At 32.0% G+C, this 21,969-nt stretch overlaps 2 protein-coding genes and 1 long non-coding RNA gene across 4 annotated transcripts; 2 read left to right on the top strand and 1 right to left on the bottom strand.

The window, feature by feature from the left end:
* Window positions 1-165: 165 nt before the first annotated feature.
* On the bottom strand, window positions 166-2,117 carry LOC114184769. Its single transcript, XM_028072078.1, has 3 exons — window positions 1,506-2,117; window positions 789-1,331; window positions 166-317 (listed from the first exon to the last, which is right to left on the bottom strand). Exons 1-3 carry the CDS (start codon window positions 2,115-2,117, stop codon window positions 213-215), a joined length of 1,260 nt encoding a protein of 419 aa, XP_027927879.1. The 3' UTR covers window positions 166-212.
* A 2,428-nt stretch (window positions 2,118-4,545) lies between these two features.
* LOC114185797 lies at window positions 4,546-6,416 on the top strand. Its single transcript, XR_003604898.1, has 3 exons — window positions 4,546-4,645; window positions 4,764-4,839; window positions 6,116-6,416. It is a non-coding gene; the product is annotated as an uncharacterized LOC114185797 (long non-coding RNA).
* A 1,021-nt stretch (window positions 6,417-7,437) lies between these two features.
* LOC114185796 (phototropin-1) lies at window positions 7,438-20,683 on the top strand. Of its 2 annotated transcripts, XM_028073715.1 has the most exons (24): window positions 7,438-7,923; window positions 8,694-9,369; window positions 9,631-9,813; window positions 10,664-10,755; window positions 12,203-12,527; window positions 12,964-13,183; window positions 13,305-13,375; window positions 13,540-13,646; window positions 13,990-14,039; window positions 14,195-14,299; window positions 14,468-14,527; window positions 14,615-14,704; window positions 14,797-14,873; window positions 15,217-15,301; window positions 17,073-17,153; window positions 17,392-17,495; window positions 17,627-17,676; window positions 17,943-18,049; window positions 18,166-18,300; window positions 18,597-18,648; window positions 18,914-19,026; window positions 19,793-19,933; window positions 20,164-20,259; window positions 20,331-20,683. In XM_028073715.1, exons 2-23 carry the CDS (start codon window positions 8,753-8,755, stop codon window positions 20,254-20,256), a joined length of 2,958 nt encoding a protein of 985 aa, XP_027929516.1. In that variant the 5' UTR covers window positions 7,438-7,923; window positions 8,694-8,752; the 3' UTR covers window positions 20,257-20,259; window positions 20,331-20,683. The 2 variants fall into 2 exon arrangements, with proteins under 2 accessions (XP_027929516.1, XP_027929517.1); XM_028073716.1 differs by lacking the exon at window positions 7,438-7,923 and having other exon boundaries at window positions 8,442-9,369.
* The last annotated feature ends 1,286 nt before the right edge of the window (window positions 20,684-21,969 follow it).

Raw genomic sequence — 21,969 nt, forward strand, 5'->3', positions numbered from 1 at the left:
CAAAAAATAAATAAATGAAGGCATAAGATGACAAAAGTTTTGTAAAATAAATCAGTTGTATAGTGTTAATTGGGTAGTTTGGTGTAACTAAAGACTAAAAATTAGAAACAGATTTTAAGGTTTAATTTTCGTCTTCTTCTATACTATTATTTATTTCTGTGTGTATTAAAAATAAGAATGAGAAAGGAGAAAAGAATGTGAGGCTTCACATGCTACAATTCAGTGACTTCGCCCTCATGACAATTGCCCACCCATAAGTATAGAGTAGTTGCTTTCTTCTGTGGTGATAATATTCTACAACAATCCCTCCTTGGTGACTACAAAACAAGAAAATTTTAGATATTAGAAGGATCCTATTTAAAATAATAAAATTTTGGTTTTTTCTTTTCAGCTTCGCTTTAAGATTTCATCTAAGTGTGAGTGTGCATGTGTGAATATATAAGAATTTGTACATATATTAAATTTTGATACATTTTTATTTTCAAATTTTAAATATAGTTCTTTTAATCTAACTGAGTGAAATCATATTGTTAAACAACATTATAGACTAGCGCTTGAGTTGTTTATACCATTTGATCTATTCCAACTCAAATGCAATCATGTAGCAGTGTTTAACATGTAAACAAAAAAAGTTGACTGCACTGGGTTAAAAAATTTGTATTCATTCACTTTTGAAGTCTACAAACAAAAATGTATTAAAATTTAGGATATGAACTAATTCCAATTCCGTGTCTATGTTTAAGGACTAAAAACATATTTAACCCATATACAAATTTATGAATGTGTACCTTTTTCCAGCGTGAAGGATCTGGTTTTTTTGTTACTACAACAGAGGTTATTTTCTCTGGTGAATTCATTCTCCATCGACAAAAAGGGGGTTTGGATTTGTCATGATTATAAATACCGATAACTTGTTTTGTGGCGGGATCGAAATGAGTTTTGCTCATGTAGTAAACAAAGGGCTTCTGACAAGGATGTCTAGCAACAGGCCTTGTGTTGAAAGCATATGCAGTGTAATCAGCTCTTCTATACCAGTTAAGAAAGGTTCGAGATGGCATCTCCATTTCTCTAGGAGACAATACTCCCCTTAAGATTTGAACCACATAGCCCCATGAAACAGATATTGACCAATAATTGTGTTTGTCATAACATATTGATTGTTGCATTATGCTGCCCGAGTCTTGATTCACTGATCTCATAAGGTGTTTTAAGGCTAATACTCTTGTCATTCTTGGAAATATTGGTTGCACTACATCAAGGTGGTGTAGTGATACCAATGGAGCCACTGGATGTGCCCCTAAAAGCCCTAACAAATCTCCATACACATCGTACTGCACATCAAAATGTTATCATTATGGTTATTTATTTTATCCTTAATTAGGAAATATATTCTTAGTCTATTTATGAACTAATTATGAACATTATTTTATAGACATAATCATTAACATTTTTATGACAAATCTTTTGACCTCTAAAGCAAACAATGTGTGAGTATGATTTGTTACCTGATGAAAGCCAGCTTCCTTTGTTAAAGGCACACCTAGCTCGGCCATGCAAGCTTGAATTCTATCATCACTACCATACAAAGACGGGTATCGTTGAATGCAACGATCTTGCATCTTTGCTAATTCTTGGGCGAGTGGGTAGCTTATGGCAAATCCTCCACCACCATATGCCATGGCATATGAGAAATGCATGTTTTGGACATGACTTTCAGATGAGCTTCCAATATAATAAAAGTGTTTATGGTTGTATTTAGAAAGAATTCTAACCACATTATCCACCATAAACACGGTGTCATCATCCCCCATCACGAACCATCTTACATCCTTCATCCCAAGTTTCAATGTCTCTGTCACCACCCTTGATATCCTTAAAGCTGATCTTTGTCCTTGACGATTTGTATACCTAAATTTTGAAGTGTCCCCAGAGATATGAATTTCAGGTAGCCCCTCATTTCTTTGAGTTTTCACTTTCTGATCAAGCCACACTACCCCTCTAGTTTTGTTAGGCCTCCACCATATCTTAATGTACTCTTTTCTTATATGCCATAAATTTGATGAACCAGCTATCCCAAAAACGATGTGTTTAACATCAGTTTCTTGTCTCCCATACATTTGTTTCGGAGTTAATCTAAGTACCACAGGAGAATTATTTTCATATTCCTCTCCTTCTTTGTTTGTTTCTTCTTCTGCATGAGCTTCAACTTCAGCTTCAACTTCACCATCACCACCACCACCACCACCATCATCATCACCATCACCATCATTATCAACAACAACAACCTCTCTTGGTCTTGGTAGTTTATCTACTAATGGTTTTTTATTTTCATCGCCTTCATCGGTGGTATCCATAGTTTCTGTAGTTTCTGAGGAAGTATTACTTATCTGAAGGTTTTCTTTGGTGGTGGGAGTGGTGCAGTCTTCTTGATCATCGTGGAAAAGGATGATGTTGGAAGAATAAAGGGTGTAGAGAACAATGGTGATTAAGAACAACCAAGTGATGATGGTTTTGGAGCTTGTGTGGAGCATGCGTTGATGGGAAGAAGAGTACATCTGGTTTTCAATTAGAATTGAGAGTTTTGTTAGTATGAGATTTTCAATTTCCTTTCAGATTGTAGGTGGTGGAGGGAAGGACTTTGAAGCTCAGAATTGTTCGGATCGTAGAAACATAAACAAGGCACCATTCTTACTATTTTGTCTTAATTAGTGCTTCTAAGTGAAATTTGTTATGGTTAGAACCGAAGTTGAATGCGATTTTAATGCATGTTTAGTTGACAATTGCATTATACTGGCCAATACAATTTTTCTTTAATTGTATATATATTGGTTAACTTCATTATCATTATTTCCCCCTATTAGTTTAATAAAATAATGAGATTTATTGAGTTTGAATTGAGTAACTATACATTAAAAGAATAAAGGTTAACTTCATTATCATTATTTCCCCTATTATTTTTGTGTTAATGCACAAACACAAAAATAATATTTTTATAAACTAATAATTTAATATGCTCATGAACTTATTCAGTATTGGAATTTTTTTCATTGTAAAATAATAATGAAACGTAACTTTAGTGTGTATGATAGTTAGTATAATATAACAATTATTTTTAGCATTTAAAGACATAACTTATTGTATAATATGGTAACTAACATTATATAAAATTATAAAAAATAGTTAGGTAAATGTTCAAAAACATAAAAGGATAATATTACATAATTCATTATAAGATGGAAAAAAATATATACATATATATTACATATTTTATCACATATGACCTATTATATTTTAAAATGTAATTTTAGAATTTTCTTTTTAAAGGAAGAAATGAACATTAATACCCACAAATGTATCAAACTTTATATCCACTTTTTGAATATAAATACTCATATTTTAAATTTTAAGAACTAATGTCAACTTTCTTGAACATCTTTAAATTCTGGAAATAGTTTTTCTCATACAAGTTACCTTAAAGGAATTTAATCATATTATATATATACTCAATTCATTTAGTTAAGATAAGTTGAGAATGTAATGAATGCTATATAATGATGTTGATATTTTTTTGCATTAGAATTCGGTGAGATATGAATTGAAGAGGTAGAATTTTATGTGAGATCTAGAACTTGGTGACTAGTGTAAGTCATGTCACTCAAGTTCCAAGTGAATTTTAAGTCAAAAAGAATTAGTGTTTATTATCTTTTGTGAAGAATTTAAGTGGGAATTTGAAAGTTTCACTTTAACTGAAGATGAATGATATGAATACCATTAAGGAGAAAGATCCTCGACTTTTATACTTTAAAGTTTTTTGTTGGATATATATTGGTTAACTATGATTCATTAAATTCAAATATCTCCAATCATATTTTGACTTTTTATTTCATATTTCTTTTAAAAAAATTGTATTAGAAACTTAGAAGAATAATTATATTCATGTTAACTTAAGACATATGCACATAAGATATGTATATATTTATTGGTGATAAAATAAGATGGACCTAAGAAATTAGTTCGTCAGTCTGATAAAATGGATTAGCATTTTTAACTCGTCAACTTTGATTCAATCTTTCTAGTCCGTCAAAGTGGGTTAGCATTTTTAACTCGTCAACTTTGGTTCGATCCGTCTAGTCCGTCAAAGTGACAGACTAGTCCACCAATTTTTTTTTTCAATTATTTTTAAATAAAAAATAATAAAAAATATTAATCTTTTTATATTATATATTTATAAAGATATAAATATATAATATTATTATAACTTAAATCATTAACCATTACAAACTAACTTTCAATTATTAAATATAATAAAATAATTTAACATATAAATATAATAATTATTTTTATTTATCTAATTAAAAATATTTAAAAAACTTATATGATTAAATATAATTTAAATATATGTACAGTAGCATGACTGTAAGCCCCATTTTTCAGTCTTGTGTGTGTTTGGGCTTGGCCTCTTCGTAGGCCCAAGACCAGCCATTCTGAAGAATCCAATACCCTGCCAGCCCCCTCACAATCTCACTTTACCTTGTTTCAGAAAAATAGCTTTCCTGCCATCTCTCTCTTGTCTTCTGCTAGGAGTTTAGCTAGGGCACGAAGTCTGTTCGTCTCAGAGCAAGAAAAACCCCCTCTCTTTTTACAGGTAAGCTGAGCTTTAGAGCTTCTGGTCTGTTCTTTTCCTTTTCCTCACTGTTTGACCACGTTGGTCAAGTTAGGGTTAAGTCCCCTAACCTTGTCTGGTGCGAATCTTCTTTTTACAGTTCGCTGCTCTGGCCTTGGAGCTGAAGTACTCCTTAATTTTGAGATTGTTTGCGTTTTGGTTAGCGTCTAAGCAAGGTAAGGGAAGCTAGTATTTGTTTTTTTACCGTTTAAAATATTTCTCCTGTTGTTTTTAGGTTGTTGAATGCTTTTGGAATGATGAATGAGGTTTTTGGTGGTATGAGACTTGTCTTGTTTGCATCTGGTATGTTCTTGTGTGTGTGTGTTCCTGCTGCATGCGTGAAACAGTGGTGAGTACTATCAATCTCGCCTAAGCGAGCTTGTCTGCCTAGGCGACAGTGTTTGAGGCTCGCCCAGGTTCTACTTGAGGAACTCGCCCAGGTGGAGGGCCCTTGTCTTTGAGCGACGCGTTGTCTCGCTCAGGCGAGAGTGACTCGCCCAAGCGAGTTCTCGAAGAAGAACCTGATGTACTTTGCTCGTGTCCCCGTCCAGGCGAAGGACTTGATTTTGGGCGAAGGGTGATCTCGCCCAGGCGAGCTGGTCTCGCCCAAGCGAGATGCTCACAGAGTGCCACTGTTCCAGGCCTCGCCTAGGCGAGAAGGCCTAGCTTAAGCGAGACAGTCGCTGTAGCTTAGGTGAGGGCTTCTAGCCCAGGCGAGAATGGTGCAGATTTATGTTTTTGGATTCCTGTTTACCTTGGGTGTGGCTATTTATCTCGAACATGCAAGATTATGGTGTGATTGCATGAGCTGTATGAGTTGTATGCACTGAAATCTATATGTTAGCATGAGTAATATATGAATTTTGTTTGGTTGGTTGAGAATGTGCATGAGAAATTAATGATTGAGATAATAAGTGGTGGTTATGAGATACGAAACATGAGATTGCTGTGAGATAGGCGTAATTCCATGAGTTTCGTGGGGAGACTTTATGGTGGCGTGTAGTGTGTATATTAAGATATGGATTCAAGTAAGGACCGCATCCCGAAACTCTAAAGGGTCAGTGAGTCTCATGTAGAGCAAACTGACCCAAGTGGTGAGAGTAGCGGGAGGCCCTAGTCTATGGCATGGCAGGATAATGACCTTAGACGCTTAAAGGCTAACCTTGTGTGTGGTAGGGTGAAACCCATTGGTAATGGCTCTGCAGAGCAGTAGAGGCCTCCACAAGTGCAAGCGTCCGATCTCAGTATAGTTATCCGGATAATTGAGTCATAGTGTCCTGCTTGTTTGCTATAACATGATGCTCTGTGCCTGTTGTGTTGCGTGTTAAGGAATGTTTAAGTACTTGTCCATTGTATCATGATAAGATTAAATTGCACTAGCTTACCCTTGCATTTCTGTTTATGTTCCTGTTGTGTTTTCTCTTTTGCGATGATCACCCTTGGTGGGAGCAGATAGAGGAAATTCTGGAAGTAGGCCCGGTGGTAGTAGTGGTGCAGCTTAGGGGATCTGTTTGTGTGACTCTCAGGAGCAGTCTATGGCCCTAAGTGCCTTTTTTTTTTGTAATATCATGCTCTAGAGGAGCATCGTCTTTTGTAAAACTGTTAACTTTCCTTTGTGGTAGTTATGGCATGGTGGTATGCCCAAGTTTGCTTTCATAGTACACTCTGGGATGACTGTAATAATTACCTTTCTTATCTTTTGTGTTCATCTGATTGCCTCTCATTATTATGACCATGTGATATATTTTTAAGTGGATTATTCTATTTAAATGGAATATCACAGTGACAGCACGACCCGTTTTTGTCTAGCCAAAACGGATTACCCGTATATATCTGATTGAAATACAAGATTTTTCTATAATGCATTTAAAATAAATGGGAAGACTTTCTTACATCCCATTGGTACGTATATGTGGTCCACGTGGGTGGTGTCTTTTACCTTTATATTTCAATTTGTTGGGGTCAACTAGGGTGGCATGGATATCAGAGGGTGAAGGGGCCACTACGTAAAAAGGGATACTGCAAACATCTTGTTTCTCTTTAGATGAATTAGGAAGAGTAAGTACTGGGTGAAATGATGGTGAAGGATAGCTATATAACACACACAATTAACCCAAAGACAACCCATTATTCTGAATGGTAAATGGTGAAACCGATTATTGCTATGCCAAGGACACATCCTCTTAGAGTTTCAACTTAACCTTAATGGATATATCTAGATTTTTTTTCCATCTATCACACATTCCCAAAATACTTACTTAAATTTTCAAATATATAATAATTATTTTGGAAATGTACCTTAGATGAAAAAAAAATCTATATATATATAGCAGTAGTCTCACGCTCACCTAAATGCGACCAACCTGATAAGATGCATTTCTGTTTCTTGAACTCACAGAATGATTAGGACACAGCTACTAATAACTAATTAAATTTTGCCCTTACGAATTTGATGGAGTAGCCAGCCACCTCAAAGAAGGAATTAGGGAAACGTCAAATCTCCATTTCCATCTACTTTACAGGGAAATTATTATCCTTTTTTTCGATTATTTGACGATAATTTGTGGTGGTGAAGTACATCGTCCAGCATCGACCAACATGGCATCACGTGTCCACTTTCCGTGCCTGTCATTTTGGTGGGTGGGGTGGGGTTGCAAGGTGTTAATAAGATTCAAGCACACCACTTCTCATCAATCATATACTTAATTATTTTCTCAATATCCACGTACATTCACTCCTAGATATTTATTTATTCATCCATTTTTAGGTTGTCTCTTTTTGTTTTCATCCTTTGCCATAATTTAACCATCGCAGACACACACGCACACAAGTCCTTCCCTACAAACAAACCGGTCGGGAGAACATGCAAAACCAACGTGCCTGACTCAGAAACAGAACACAACCGCATTCATTCTCTGCGCTTTCTTGTTTTTTTCGCACTCTCACTTCTTCATTCTCATATGGTACCAACAAATTATTCAAAACACCCACTACTCAGGACTTCAAAGTCAAGAGGGCTTGTAGGAGCCATGTGAAAAACAGTGCTTGGGTTGTGTGGCCAAACCTTTTTCACAATGATTTTGGTCCTCTTTTCTATGTTTTCTTTCGCTCATACAAACTACACACTGTTGATATTCTACAAAAGTCAATCTCTCATCATTTAACCAAGTGTACTCTAACACCAGAACATCGATCAGAACAACCAGCTCAATATTTCGATCTTTCTGATCCATCAAGCAGAACACGGAACAGGGTTTAAGGTATATGTTTTCTGGCGCCAGCTTGTGTTAATCATACACTCTGCCATGTCCAGCCAGATTTTTCTAAACCAGTAAACTTAGAAAACAAGAACTAACTGTTTATAGAAACTATTAACTGTGAGATTACTTTGCAAATTCTCCTGCTGCTGAAAAGTTTCTATGAATATTGTTCCACATATATGCTTGCGTTGCATCTTGAATTTCACTTTCATACTATCGCTGATTTTCATCCTAGATAATATGCTTCATTAATTTCGTTTCCCTTACGTGTTGTAAAGCCTAGCCAGAAGCAGTTAACTGCTATTATTGCCATAATATTAGAAAACAACATTGAGGTCCCAATGACAGAAAATTCCACGCACCTCTTCCCACACAGAATCTCGTTGTCACGCCAAAACTGCCCTTAAAAATTTGCGGGTATTAGAAATTCCTTGCAATGATTCACCTGCACAGAGAACACAAATCACTTGAATGAACATTTGAAATGACGAAACAAACCCCGCACAAGTAATTACTTGCCGTGCAAGTCCGTTTCCAATGTATCACACTACACAACACCGTCACTCTCCAAAGTCACCATTGCAATTACGACACACACGACTACCCCAGACTCTTGTTCCCCATATATTTTCAAGTCGTAATCCAATTTAGAACTTCATTTAGAATGTTTTCTATAGAACCAAAAAAAAGTTTAATAAGGAATGATTTATTCGTTTATTTATTTGATGTATTATGAAATCATATATTAACAGATTTAATAGTTGTAGCAGAGTTTGGATATATATAGATAGCAAAGTGGGAAGAGAGAGAGAGACTTAGGTGGGTAGCGATGGAGCAGTCAGAAAAATCGCCGAAGAAAATATCCTCAGTGAGATCATCATTTCCGAGAGATCCACGTGGCTCACTCGAAGTGTTCAACCCAAACACTTCAATTGCTACGAACTCGCGCGTGCGTTCACAGCCGCTTTGGAAACCGTGGACGGAGTCGGAGGAGCCGCGCAATGAAATCACCGCCACGTCGTGGATGGCCATTAATCCGGCACCACAAGCGGACTCGGAATGCGGCGCGGCGGCGCAGCGGGCAGCGGAGTGGGGATTGGTGCTCCGAACCGACACAGAGACCGGCAAGCCGCAGGGCGTGGCGGTGAGGAACTCCGGCGGCGAGGAACCCAACGTTGCCAAACTTGCCGCCGCTGCTGCTTCGTCTTCCAGGAAGAACTCTCAGAACTCCGCCAGAACCTCCGGCGACTCCAACTCCGACGGCGAAATCGGCGTCGTGGGTGGGATTCCGAGAATTTCGGAGGACGTGATGGGGGCTTTGTCGGCTTTCCAACAAACTTTCGTGGTCTCGGATGCTACCAGACCCGATTACCCGATCCTGTATGCGAGTGCCGGGTTCTTTAAAATGACGGGTTATACGTCGAAGGAAGTTATCGGGAGAAACTGGTAAGCACCTTATTTTTTCATGATAATTTAAATTCTTTTCAAATTTTACATTACATTTGTGTAGGCACAAAACATACTTAAAATAATTGATTCTGTACCAAAAAATTATATTTTAACTCAAAACTATAGAAAAAAAAATGATGAAACGTTTTTTAAGCCTTTTAATTTTTAAGTAAAATTAGTCTTAATTAAATTAATTTTATAACTGATTCAAAGAAAGTCCATGTTGTTGTTTGGACTAAACTATGAAAAAATGTGCAGTCGATTTTTACAGGGTGCAGATACTGATCCTGTTGATGTGGCAAAGATAAGAGAAGCATTGGAAGCTGGGAAAATTTACTGCGGAAGGCTATTAAATTACAAGAAGGATGGAACACCTTTCTGGAACCTTCTGACGATTTCACCGATTAAGGATGAAGATGGGAAGGTCCTAAAATTTATCGGGTAAGCTACCTTTGTTGTTGTTTGGTTTTAGATTAACATGTGTAATGTTTTTGTGGTGTAAGTTTGTGTTGTTGTCACCTTCATCTTAGTTGGCTGGGACCGAAATTGACGAGTCATTAGATTGTGTTGATGGCACCCGTGGTGTCTGCGTCACATTTTGAGAAAAAAGAGCGTGGGGCGTGAGACCTGCATGCATTTCACCTTCCTTTCTCACCACTCACAGGACCACTCTCTCTTTGCATTTAAAAATTGTCTTATGTGGAAGCCTAAGCTTAACTGTTATTATATTTGTTCAAAACACTAATCAATTTGGTCTAAATCAATTTGAGGGATTAAAATCACGCAGATTGGTCTTTCAATTGAATGCTCCAGATATATAAATTATGAGAATTGACTGTATATTATTTTATCTTCTGTTCTTTCTTTTTCTTTTTAAATATAACAATTTACATTTTTTTAATAATTATATTACTTTTAAAAATGAATTATCAAAATGTACGTGTAAACAAATAATTTTTCTTGAAAATCCAATAACTCATCTTTGTATTTTTTTTTTCTTGTACATCCAACAAATTTTATATTATTTCAGAGTCGATGTTAAACATGGTTTAAATACTCATTTTTTCTTTTATTTTTCTATGTGTTTTTAAAAGATAAAATTGTGACGAAGTTCTATGTTCCAAAACCAAAAATTTCTTAAGAAGAGAGTAATTGTTCTTAACGATCCTGTCAGACTGACTTGGATCGGATCGTCGAAGTGGTTTGGGTCGGATCGGAACACTTTTGATAAAGTAAACTATGAAAGTAGTTTCTGATTGTGGAATGTTTGTTAATGTGAGGATGATCGCAGGATGCTAGTGGAGGTTAGCAAGCACACGGAAGGGTTGAAGGAGAAGACGCTACGTCCCAATGGATTGCCGGAATCCTTGATTCGATACGATGGTATGCTATTTCATATACACACATCTTCCATTACAACAAAACATACATTACTCATCATACTTCAAACATCACTCAAAACATACAATAATTCAATGAAAATAAATTCAACTGAAGTCAACAACACATAACTAATGAAAAACACAGGACAAGAAGATACATCAACAATCTAACTTACCTATCAGAAAATAGCATTGCAATCAAATAATAAATATATTTAATTTACATAATTTTTTATTTTAAATAAATATTTTGTACATTATACACGTATACACAAATTAAGATGAATATTTAAAATATAGCACATATTTTAAATTACAATTTTTACAATATGTATAGTTTTATTGTACATAAATGTATCTATTAGTATGATAACATTATTTGATTGATAAAAAAAAAATATCCGAAAAAAAATTAATATTTCAATAGCTTTCACTTAAAAAAAAATTATCTACAGAATACATATTCTTAAAAATAAAATAAAATGATAAAAAATAAGAGAAAATAATTCACTTTCTCCTTTATTTTATATAATAACATTAGGATGAATCATCCGGAAAAATGTAAATTTTAATTTTGCTTGAAAACACGTTGGCATTAAAAAAAAAACTAAAAAGAGAATAGAAGTGGAAAAGTAAGCTAAGAAACTGTACTAGAATATCAATAGCAATATACTAATAGCATCGGTATTTTCATGTTTTTTTTTTTATTTATTTTAAGACACATTATCTTAATTTTTTGGTTTTCTCTGATCAAGTGTATATGATAAAGAAGGGTTTTTAAGAAATAAATTTGGTATCTTCTGTAATACATGTTTGCTTCAATTTTTTTAATTAAAAATATTAAATTAATTTTAAATTTAAAACAAAATTAAGTGAAAATACAAAAAAAATGTAAAAATGATTTAATTTTTAGTATTGAATTAAAATAATGTGTGAATTACTCATATGATTTGACGGAAGTAACTTTGTTTTAATGTAAAAAAATATGATATCAACAACGAACATCTTAAAATAGACAGTGTTAAATTTATCTAACAAATATATTAAGTATGTATTGCATGACTATTTTAAATTTATACAAATTCAAACCATAGATTTAAATATTTATTAAATTTTATGTATAATTAATGTAAGATAAAATAATATCAATAAAAAATATATACAATTTAAAAGGATTACTTTCATTTGAAGTCAAGAATGACCTATATTATTCTTCAAAAAAGTAAATTATGGTACTGCAAGGAAGAGAATATCATTTATTACAGATACACGACGCTTATAAACGAAACGGACTTTTTTTTTTTGACGTACACAACAAACAAAAAATGGTAATAAAGATTCAGCATGCACCAATTTGCAATGTGAAATTCTGAATATGTTTATAGAATTTTCAATGTGTTTAAGTAACAGTTCTAACAGCTAGTGCATTGGATTGCTTTGCATTGCAGCACGCCAGAAAGAGAAGGCTACAAACTCATTATCTGAGTTGGTGCAGATCATGAAGCGTCCCCGAGCATTGAGTGAATCCGCAAGCCGACCCTCCATCAGAAAATCAGGATTTGCTGAGGAAGAAAAACAGTCACTCCATGAAGAAGAAGAAGAAGAGGAGGAGGAAGAAGAGAAAGAGAAAGCAGAAAAAATATTGAGAAGAAGATCTGAGAGTGGAGTTTCATTTGGACGCAAAGCCGAAGGAGGAAATAGAATTTCAATGCAACGAATCAGTGAAGTAGCTGAAAATAAACTGAAAAAATCTCAGCGCCGTTCTTTCATGGGGTATATATTGTTATTTAATTATGTTATTATTACTCTCTTCTCTAATTTTTTAATGTCTCATCCATCCATGATCCTTGATAGTGCAGAAAAGAACAAAACTTGAATGTAGTTGTGTAAGTACTTGTGATTTAGTTTTTTTAATTAGAATTGAGATTTCACTTTAGTATTAATCCACGCCATAAATGATTTTATTAGAGGTCAACGTAGATTACCGAAGCGAAATTCAGACAAGAGAAGAACACAAAAAATACTTATGAAACTGTATTCGAGTTTAGCCCTGCAAAAGAAAAGTTAGACAAACGTGGTTGCAATTGCTGTAACAATACTGTTGTTTTCTGAGATTCCAAAGTTGTCACAGTTGTGATTGCGAACAGTTTCTTAAAACCTTCATCCATCCCATAACACAATTCACTGTGACATATTTTGCATGCTACAGGTTCAGGCGGAAAAGTCAGTCCAACGACGAAAGCGTGGAAAATGAAGTTATGGAGGATGTGAGCTCTGACAGTGAGGATGGTGAGAGGCCTGATAGTTTTGACGTAGATGAGAAAGAAAAGCAGAGGGAAAAGAGAAAAGGTCTTGATCTTGCTACCACGCTTGAACGTATTGAGAAAAACTTTGTCATTACTGATCCAAGGCTTCCAGACAATCCAATAGTAAGATTCTCTGTATCATTTGTACTACAGTGAAAAAAGTGTTTCCCTTCTGCGTTGGATTCTTGTACTGTAGGTAAACATGTCACACTGTAACGTTTGTACTTGTTTTTTGCTTTTTCAGATCTTTGCATCGGATAGCTTCTTAGAGCTTACAGAATATAGCCGTGAAGAAATCTTGGGAAGGAACTGCAGGTATGCTTTGAATTGAATGTTATTACACGCCAAGTATACTTATGCTAGATAGTTGCTGGTGACTCAAATTTAATAATTTTGATTTACCAGCATGAAATGATCAAAAAGTCGTTTTATCATGTGACGATTCATGTGTGTACATAATGTGCTATTTGGCTATTTAGGTTTCTACAAGGACCTGAAACTGATCCGGCAACTGTGAGAAAAATTAGAGAGGCAATTGACAACCAAACAGAAGTTACTGTGCAACTGATTAATTATACAAAGAGTGGTAAGCTTGTTTGATTCTCTCCTAGGAAAACAATTTCCTTGGGCTAATTTCTTATAGATTTGGATTGTAACTATTGTATCTAATTAAGTTTCGAATGATAAGGAATGTTTGCTATAAGGTATTCAATATCATACTTTTAATTATAAAGAAATAAAACTACTGTTATCTGCTCTAGTACTGGTCATTCAAAAAAAAGTTCACAACATTTGATAAAGTTCCTGTTCTAGAATCCTGATTTCTTTTCTTAGAGTACAAAGGATACGTAGAAATATATTTAACTTGAAGATCAATAATTTTGTCATCACTTTCCACTTGCTATTGAAGATTTCTCTGTTCAACCCAGGAAAGAAGTTCTGGAACCTGTTTCATTTGCAACCTATGCGTGATCAGAAGGTACATCGTATGATAGTCCTCTGAAGATGTTACATCCTTTAGATCTTGGCCTACAAAGTTTGTTTTGGGTAGTAGATCGTATTCTTTTCACCTGTATTTTAACATAACAGAATACGAGTGTTAGCTTTTGTCTCTTTTCCTTCTTGGTTTAACAGGGAGAAGTGCAGTACTTTATTGGTGTTCAACTAGATGGTAGTCAACATGTAGAGCCTCTTCAGAACTGCATCGCGGAAGATACTGCAAAGGAGGGAGAACAAATGGTAGGTCCCTACTCAAATTCTTTATACGAATTCATACATTATCCCAAGTCATCATCAATGCAAAAAGTCAGGCTTTAAATTCCTTACACGAATTCATACATTTTACATCATCTATTATGAGATCTTTCTTTTGTCCATATAACAAGTACATTTGAAATCCATCCTCAGGTCAAACAAACTGCAGAAAATGTTGATGTGGCAGTGAGAGATCTTCCGGATGCTAATACGGTAACATCTACAGCTATTAGTTATCTTTTTCTTCCGAAGAGCTTTTGACTTCAATGGTGAAATGATCACCCTTTTGGCACTCCCCAGAAACCAGATGATTTATGGACAAATCATTCAAAAGCAGTTTACCCCAAACCTCATAGGAAGGATAACCCTGCATGGAAATCTATCCAGAAGGTACTACTTTCATATTTGAGAATGCGTCGTGTTTATCAATTTTTTGGAATTTATGTTGATTTTGAAATGGTTCTGTTACCATGTTTTTGCAGGTCCTACAAAGTGGAGAACAGATAGGCTTAAAGCACTTTAGGCCGATTAAACCTTTAGGATCAGGAGATACTGGCAGGTTTTTCTCTTATTCCTCTAGTCCATTTCCCTCTTTCACAGTTGTACTCGTAACATGGGGGCTAAATTAAGTGTCAGGTATCAAATGAATTGACCACATTTAATTAACTTACCATTTGAAGATTTCGTCAGATCTACTGGTGTCATTTCTGTATATATATAAAAAAAACCTTATGGATTCATTACTCTCTTTAGTTAACCGAAAATTAAAGTGAGCTAATTATGTAAGATGTTCATTAGACTTTCTTTGCTGATTTGTATGATAGACTATTCATTTCTGTTCCATTATTTTTACAAAGCAAGCTTCTCTGGCATTGATATTATTATATGTTATTGGCTTACAGTGTGCATCTGGTGGAGCTACGTGGAACAGGTCAATATTTTGCCATGAAGGCTATGGATAAGAGTGTTATGCTCAATCGTAACAAGGTTCTGTTCTGATATGAATTTTGTGATTAACATAAGTTTCCGTTTAGCTTCTCTTTTCTAACTTCTGGATCTATTTATACCGACATATTTTCTGTAAAAGTAAACATTACATATAGGACTGGACATAATTTACTAAACTATACTAAACTATAGTTAATTGTATTATATTAAACTAAAATATGCTAAACTATTCATAATAATAATTGAACTGTACTATAAAATAGTTCAGTTTTAAGAAACTAAACTTATGTTAGTTAACTAAGTTAACTATTGAACTATAGTAGGTTGAAAGAGCAAAATACCTCAAATAAAATATTAGTATTAGGATAAGAATCGGACTTATGTATTTTATATCTTACCTTCTATTCTTTCTCTTTCATATTGAAATATTTATTTTATTTTGTCTTAATTTTTTCTTTACTCTTTCTTTGAGAAAAATATAAAATATTTATAATTAATTTATTAAAAAAAATTATAAATTAATTCAATATCTTATTTTATTTTGAATGAATTTTACTATGTAATGTTATTTTTATGTTATGATTTTACAGAAGTTATTTTTAAAAATTAAATTATGACAGCTAACATTTTTATAATTTTTTATTTATATTAAAGTTTTTGTAAATTAAATATTGAAATTAGTATAATAAATATAAATATTGGTACTAACGTATTTTTTATTTTAAAATCTTATGTAATATTATATTTTAGTTTTAAAATATTTATTATGTGGCATCAACTTTTTTAAAGAGAATTTATTTTAAAAAATTCTTAAAATATTAATTTTAGAACTTCATAAAATTTCTATAACATTTTTCACACAAATATTAATGAATACAAATGTTAAAAAAAAATATTAATTTTGAGAATTTTCTAAAATAAATCCTTTTAAAAAATTTTACGCAACATAATAAACATTGTAAAACTAAAAAGTAATATTACATAAGATTTTAAAATATAAAAAATAAGTTAATACCGATATTTATATTTATTATATTAATTTTAATATTTTAATTACATTTTAAGTTACGAAAAACTTTAATATAAATAAAAAAATTATAAAAATGTTAATTGGTGTATTGAAGTATGATGCATATTTCAAGTATTATTTTCTAAGTATTTTCAAATTATAAACTTTAGATTATTATTGCATAGTACAATCATATGTAATTAGTGCAATTCGATTCAAAATAGTGTAATTCAGTTCAAAAATAGTGCAATTTAATTCAAAATCAATGCAATCTGGTTCAAAAATAGTACAATTCAGTTCAAAAAGAGTGAAGTTTATTCAAAATCAGTGCAATTCGGTTCAAAAATGGTTCAAAAACAGTATAGTTAAGTTAAAAATTAGTGTAGTTCAGTCCAAAAATAGTGCAGTTCAGTTCTGACGTAGTGCAGTTCATAAAACAATTCAGTTTATACAGTTCAGTTCAGTTTATATTATACTGCAGTGCAGTTCAGTCCAGTTTATTTTTAAGAATAAGAGTTCAGTTCAGTTCATCTGAATTGTTTTCCAGTTCAGTGCAGTTCATGCGAACAGTTTTTTAGTTTAGTGCAGTTTTTGGTAGTGTAGTGCAGTTTAGTTTAGTTTATTTTGTCCAGCCTTAATTACATATTGTATTGGCTTTGTTTTCTTTTCCTTTTGGTATCTAACTTCTACTATGTGAATAAGGATTTCTCAGCATCGAAATATTAATTGTAATTGTGTAAATATTATAGCAGCATTTACCCCTGTTGTTGTAATAGATTGACCGTTATACACTTTCCACAGGTGCATAGAGCTTGCGCAGAGAGAGAAATTCTTGACAAGCTGGACCACCCTTTTCTACCTGCATTATATGCTTCCTTTCAGGTTAGAAACTTGAATAGTACTTTTACATAAGAAGCATATTGATTATTTTTTATCAACTATCATAAGTTAAAATACGTCATATCAACCTTTTACCATGGGATCATTGTTTAAGGGATAGTAATTTAACAATTACATTGTCTTAACCTGAATTAATATCTTCATTTCCTGTTACATCTAATCATGAATTGCAAAGTATTAAGGATATTCACGTGATTATGTTTACTTGATTAACTTACAGACCAAAACACACGTTTGTTTGATAACTGATTATTGTCCTGGAGGAGAATTATTCATGGTTCTTGACCAGCAACCAACTAAGGTTCTAAAGGAAGACGCTGTAAGGTATACTATACTACTTCATACTGAATTTATACAAATACATATGGGGCGCCATTAGAGTTTCTTTTAAGATGATGGAATGAAGGAAATGGAAAAGAGTTTTGATCAAATTTATTTTTACATGTTTCTTTTAGATTTTATGCAGCTGAGGTAGTGATTGCATTGGAGTATCTTCACTGCCAAGGTAGGCTCTTATTCGCCTTATATACACGTATATAGTATACAGCATCATGATATATAACCATTGTTGTCTTCTTTTCTAATTTTTTAAACTGTTTGCAACCTGGGAGAGGTTAGTAACAAAATATTTCAGAATCACATCGATGAACTTATCTTACTGCAATATTATTATTACTCAAATTTCTTTCCATGAAAGAAATCTTGCCAGTTAAATAATACACTTTCATTAGAACAAAGTTTAACATGACATTGTTTGGTGAGTATTAACAGGGATAATATATCGAGATTTGAAGCCTGAAAATGTGTTAATCCAGAGCAATGGGCATGTGTCCCTAACAGACTTTGATTTGTCATGTTTAACTTCTAGTAAGCCACAGGTATATCAGAGACAAGACTTTATACTGTAGTTTTGATTAGAAACAATACTTTTTTAAGTTTAATTTCATGTATCTCAAACAGTTTTATATTTGTATTTATGTCTGTCTCTTTGCAGCTTATAATTCCAGCTTCCAATTCAAAAAAGAAGAAGAAGAAGAAGAAACACAGAAGTCAGGAGGTTCCAGTGTTTATGGCTGAACCAATGAGAGCATCAAATTCTTTTGTTGGCACAGAAGAGTACATAGCTCCGGTTTGTTATTACTCCACTTCTTTTATATTATTGAGTACCAAAAACTATGGTTCAATATATGTTTCATTCAAATACATCATTTTGTGTTGAATGTACTTTATTATTATACTTTATTATCAATTTAGATTCATTTTGTATTCGCATTTTGTTTAGAAAAAGCTTTATTGGATAAAATAGTAAAACTTTTTTCTTCTGACATTCAGAGTCTTATTTTATTGTTATTCATAGAATTTGAACTTTGGAAATTTTGATGCATTGATTAGATTTTATTGTAACTGATAGTTCAACTTGTGCAGGAAATTATAACTGGTTCTGGTCATACTAGTGCTGTTGATTGGTGGGCTCTAGGTAATTCTGATTTAAAAAAAAAAAAAACTGTGAATCAAAATAAGTGTTAATCAGTTTTTATGCATATCTCTATGTCGTTAGATCTCTATTATTTTCAAAAAAAATTAATTGTCTTTCTGTTGATTAACAAGTCAAGCATAACTATATCCCATGTTAAAATATTGTGATTAATTTAAATCATTACCAACATCATAATTTATGGATATAGTGAAACCAAATTTAAATTATATCACATAATTCACACGGCTTAAGTCTTCTTTTTTAGGTATTCTTATATATGAAATGCTCTATGGATATACTCCATTCAGGGGAAAGACAAGACAAAAAACATTTGCAAATATTCTTCACAAGGATCTTAAATTTCCCAAAAGTAAACCGGTAAGTGTTCTCCTTAGCTAGATTTCAATTGTGATCTAATTGGGAAATGGAACTTTAAACTAATAACATTTATAAAAAAAATGATAAATATATATTTATGCTAGTATATTCAAATGTCTCTAATTACAGGATAAGTCATACTCACGTAAAAGTCTAATAAAATCTTACTCCGCCCGTATATGAGTTTGGGGATTTTTACATATCTCAGTCAATTCTGTTCAAAAATTACAAAAATAGACAAGTCAAGAAATAATTACTGGTCATGAATTAAATCGTGTGTATTTATGATAACTTCAAAAGTAAAATCGTGAAACTCCACACAACTTCTTCATAAATTTCTCAAAATTTTAATTGCTAATATTAATTTTTTAAAAAGTGAAGTCACATTAGAAATCATATATTTTATAATGAAGTTATCGGGAGTCATAACAACTTCAGTATAAAATAAAAAATTATATATTTTATAATGAAGTTATCGGGAGTCATAACAGTATAAAATATTAACACCGAAATTGTCATAACTCCTAACAACGTCTCTTTTTCAAAAATTCACGAATGTAGATTTCTAATGATTTTGCTTTTGAAGTCGTTGTTGAGTCAGTTAACTTAGTCCATGACAAGTAATTACTTTTTTACTATTTTTTTTCGTAATTTCTGGACAAATTTTAAAAACCCAGAGTTTGGTGTTAACATGCTGAATTTGCACTCTAAACACAAATGGAATGAATGAGAATATTGTTTTAACATGCAAAAAGTGTTGATGCAGGTAAGTCTCCAGGGAAAGCAGCTAATTTATTGGTTATTGCAGAGAGATCCCAAAGACAGATTGGGGTCACGTGAAGGAGCAAATGAAATTAAACGTCATTCTTTCTTCAAAGGTGTAAATTGGGCACTGGTTCGTTGCATGGTAACATACTAATTCAACTTTCAATAAAACTTAAATATATTTCTTTAGGTGATTTAGCTGATCACTTGTTAAGGTCAAAGCTTCATCTTAGTATTTTTTTTTTAATTTTCAATGTAAGTTCTTGCTTAATTAGCGAATATAAACATCAAAAGGTATTTAAGAAATTACATCTGGATTATTATGACAATGCTTACTTCAACATCTAGTTAAACTTGTGATTATCTTATCAGAAACCTCCTGAACTTGATGCTCCTCTCTTATCGAAAACTGAAGAAGAAAAAGAAGACAAAGATATGGAGGATTTACAGACAAATGTTTTCTGAAAGGTATTGTCTTCATCCTTGTGTATATGTTGTGGTTATATTTCATACTATTGACTGTATACTGTGGCCTGTAGGATTAGAAGATGAAGTTATATATGATATGGCATTGAAGAAATGATGAATTCTTTGCAATTTTGAACAACTAAAGGAATTCATTCCCTCCCTTCAGTGGTTCAAAGTTTGATCATGATCATTGAGATTTACCAATGGAAGATATAAAATTAGTGTAATTTTAGTAGATTTAAGCTGTTTGACCTTCCATCAAGGGAGGGATTAGGATCTGAAACCATCAAGCAAATTATATTAGTCTAGTCTAGTGTGGGAATTTGTGTATATTTTAAGAATAATTTAAAAACATGCATTGTAACATAATAATAAATATGTATTGTTAAATGATTTTTTGAAAAAAAAAATAGTGTTTCTCTTATATATCTCAATGATCTTTTTTTTTAAGTTAATATAATCGTTAAAAGTTCTTGAATATAATTAATTTGTAGAGAAAAAAGTGTATTTGTTTCTTAATAGTGAATAAATAATATTATATTAAAAAACCAAACAAACTATTACTTAATCGTTTATTATCATAAATCTAAGCTATAATCTAATCGCCGTGCATTAAATAGTGTTTTTGTGTTGCTTGCTTTATTATCGTTAAATTATTCTATTGGTTTAGTTTGATTTCTATTTTGAAAATTTTGTCAATCGGCAATGAGGTTTTATGTGTGTTAGTTTGTAATTTTTTTAATTTTTAATTTTTAATTTTGATTTTTTGTAAATAAAAATATTTGTAATGTCAAACTGACATCGTATTACGTGATAATATCTTGTCAAATGTTCATGTTTAGTCTTAATTTAGTTCTTATTTAGTCTTTACTTTTTATTTTGTCTTAGTTAGTCCTTTTTTTTCTTTTAAATTTAAACAATTTTATCTTTCTCTTCAAAATGAAACCAAATCTAATTTTTGTATAAATTTATAAAAATACTTTTATTAAATATTTTTAATAAGATTAAGTTTATTTAAATTTATATTTTATATTGTTTTTTATTTTTTTAAATAATTGTATATTTTTAAAATGTACAAAATTCAATAATTCAATAATTTTAAACAAATTTTAAACAATTTAAAACAAACAAATTTACAATTTGAAAATAATTTTAAATAAAGTTTAAATTTAAATATAAATATAAACAAATTTAATTTTGTTAAAAATATTTATGTAACATTTATACAAAAATTAAATTTGATTTTAATTGGAAGAGTAATAAAATTGCTTAAATTTAAAAGAATTTGAATTTAATTAAGACAATAAAGATATAACGATCAAAGTGAGACTAACACTGTGTTCACTTTTGATGATAGTACTGTTAACACATATTTGCTGCAACGGATTTGTGAGTCAAATCATGTTCACATGCACTAAATTGGAAGAGAACGAAGGAACGGATTCAGAAAATGAAAATAATCTCTTTATTTCATCCTCTCTTAACAGCAGATATTTGAGTGCATTCATCACTATTTTACAAATATATTCCTATATATATAAAATAAAAAACCACTAAATTATTAATGTGAATTATCATTTTTTTAATAATTATTATATATTATTAATTATCTATAACAATAATTATCATTAATAATATATATAAATATATAATAATTAAAATATTGTCAAAAATATATTAATTAATATATTAATATATCACAATTAAAAT

Source organism: Vigna unguiculata, chromosome 5, assembly GCF_004118075.2.
Source record: "Vigna unguiculata cultivar IT97K-499-35 chromosome 5, ASM411807v1, whole genome shotgun sequence".
Classification (NCBI taxonomy): Eukaryota; Viridiplantae; Streptophyta; class Magnoliopsida; order Fabales; family Fabaceae; genus Vigna; species Vigna unguiculata.

What these genes read in the sequence shown, in the direction of transcription:
- LOC114184769 (XM_028072078.1), bottom strand. Translation starts at nt 2,117, where the DNA reads ATGTATGGGAGACAAGAAACTGATGTTAAACACATCGTTTTTGGGATA. An exon ending in AGGAAGCTGGCTTTCATCAG is followed by an intron (nt 1,332 to 1,505) that starts GTAACAAATCAT and finishes TTTGATGTGCAG; the next exon opens with TACGATGTGTATGGAGATTT. An exon ending in ATCCTTCACGCTGGAAAAAG is followed by an intron (nt 318 to 788) that starts GTACACATTCAT and finishes CTTGTTTTGTAG; the next exon opens with TCACCAAGGAGGGATTGTTG.
- LOC114185796 (XM_028073715.1), top strand. Translation starts at nt 8,753, where the DNA reads ATGGAGCAGTCAGAAAAATCGCCGAAGAAAATATCCTCAGTGAGATCA. An exon ending in GATTAATTATACAAAGAGTG is followed by an intron (nt 13,647 to 13,989) that starts GTAAGCTTGTTT and finishes TGTTCAACCCAG; the next exon opens with GAAAGAAGTTCTGGAACCTG. An exon ending in TAACTTCTAGTAAGCCACAG is followed by an intron (nt 18,050 to 18,165) that starts GTATATCAGAGA and finishes GTCTCTTTGCAG; the next exon opens with CTTATAATTCCAGCTTCCAA.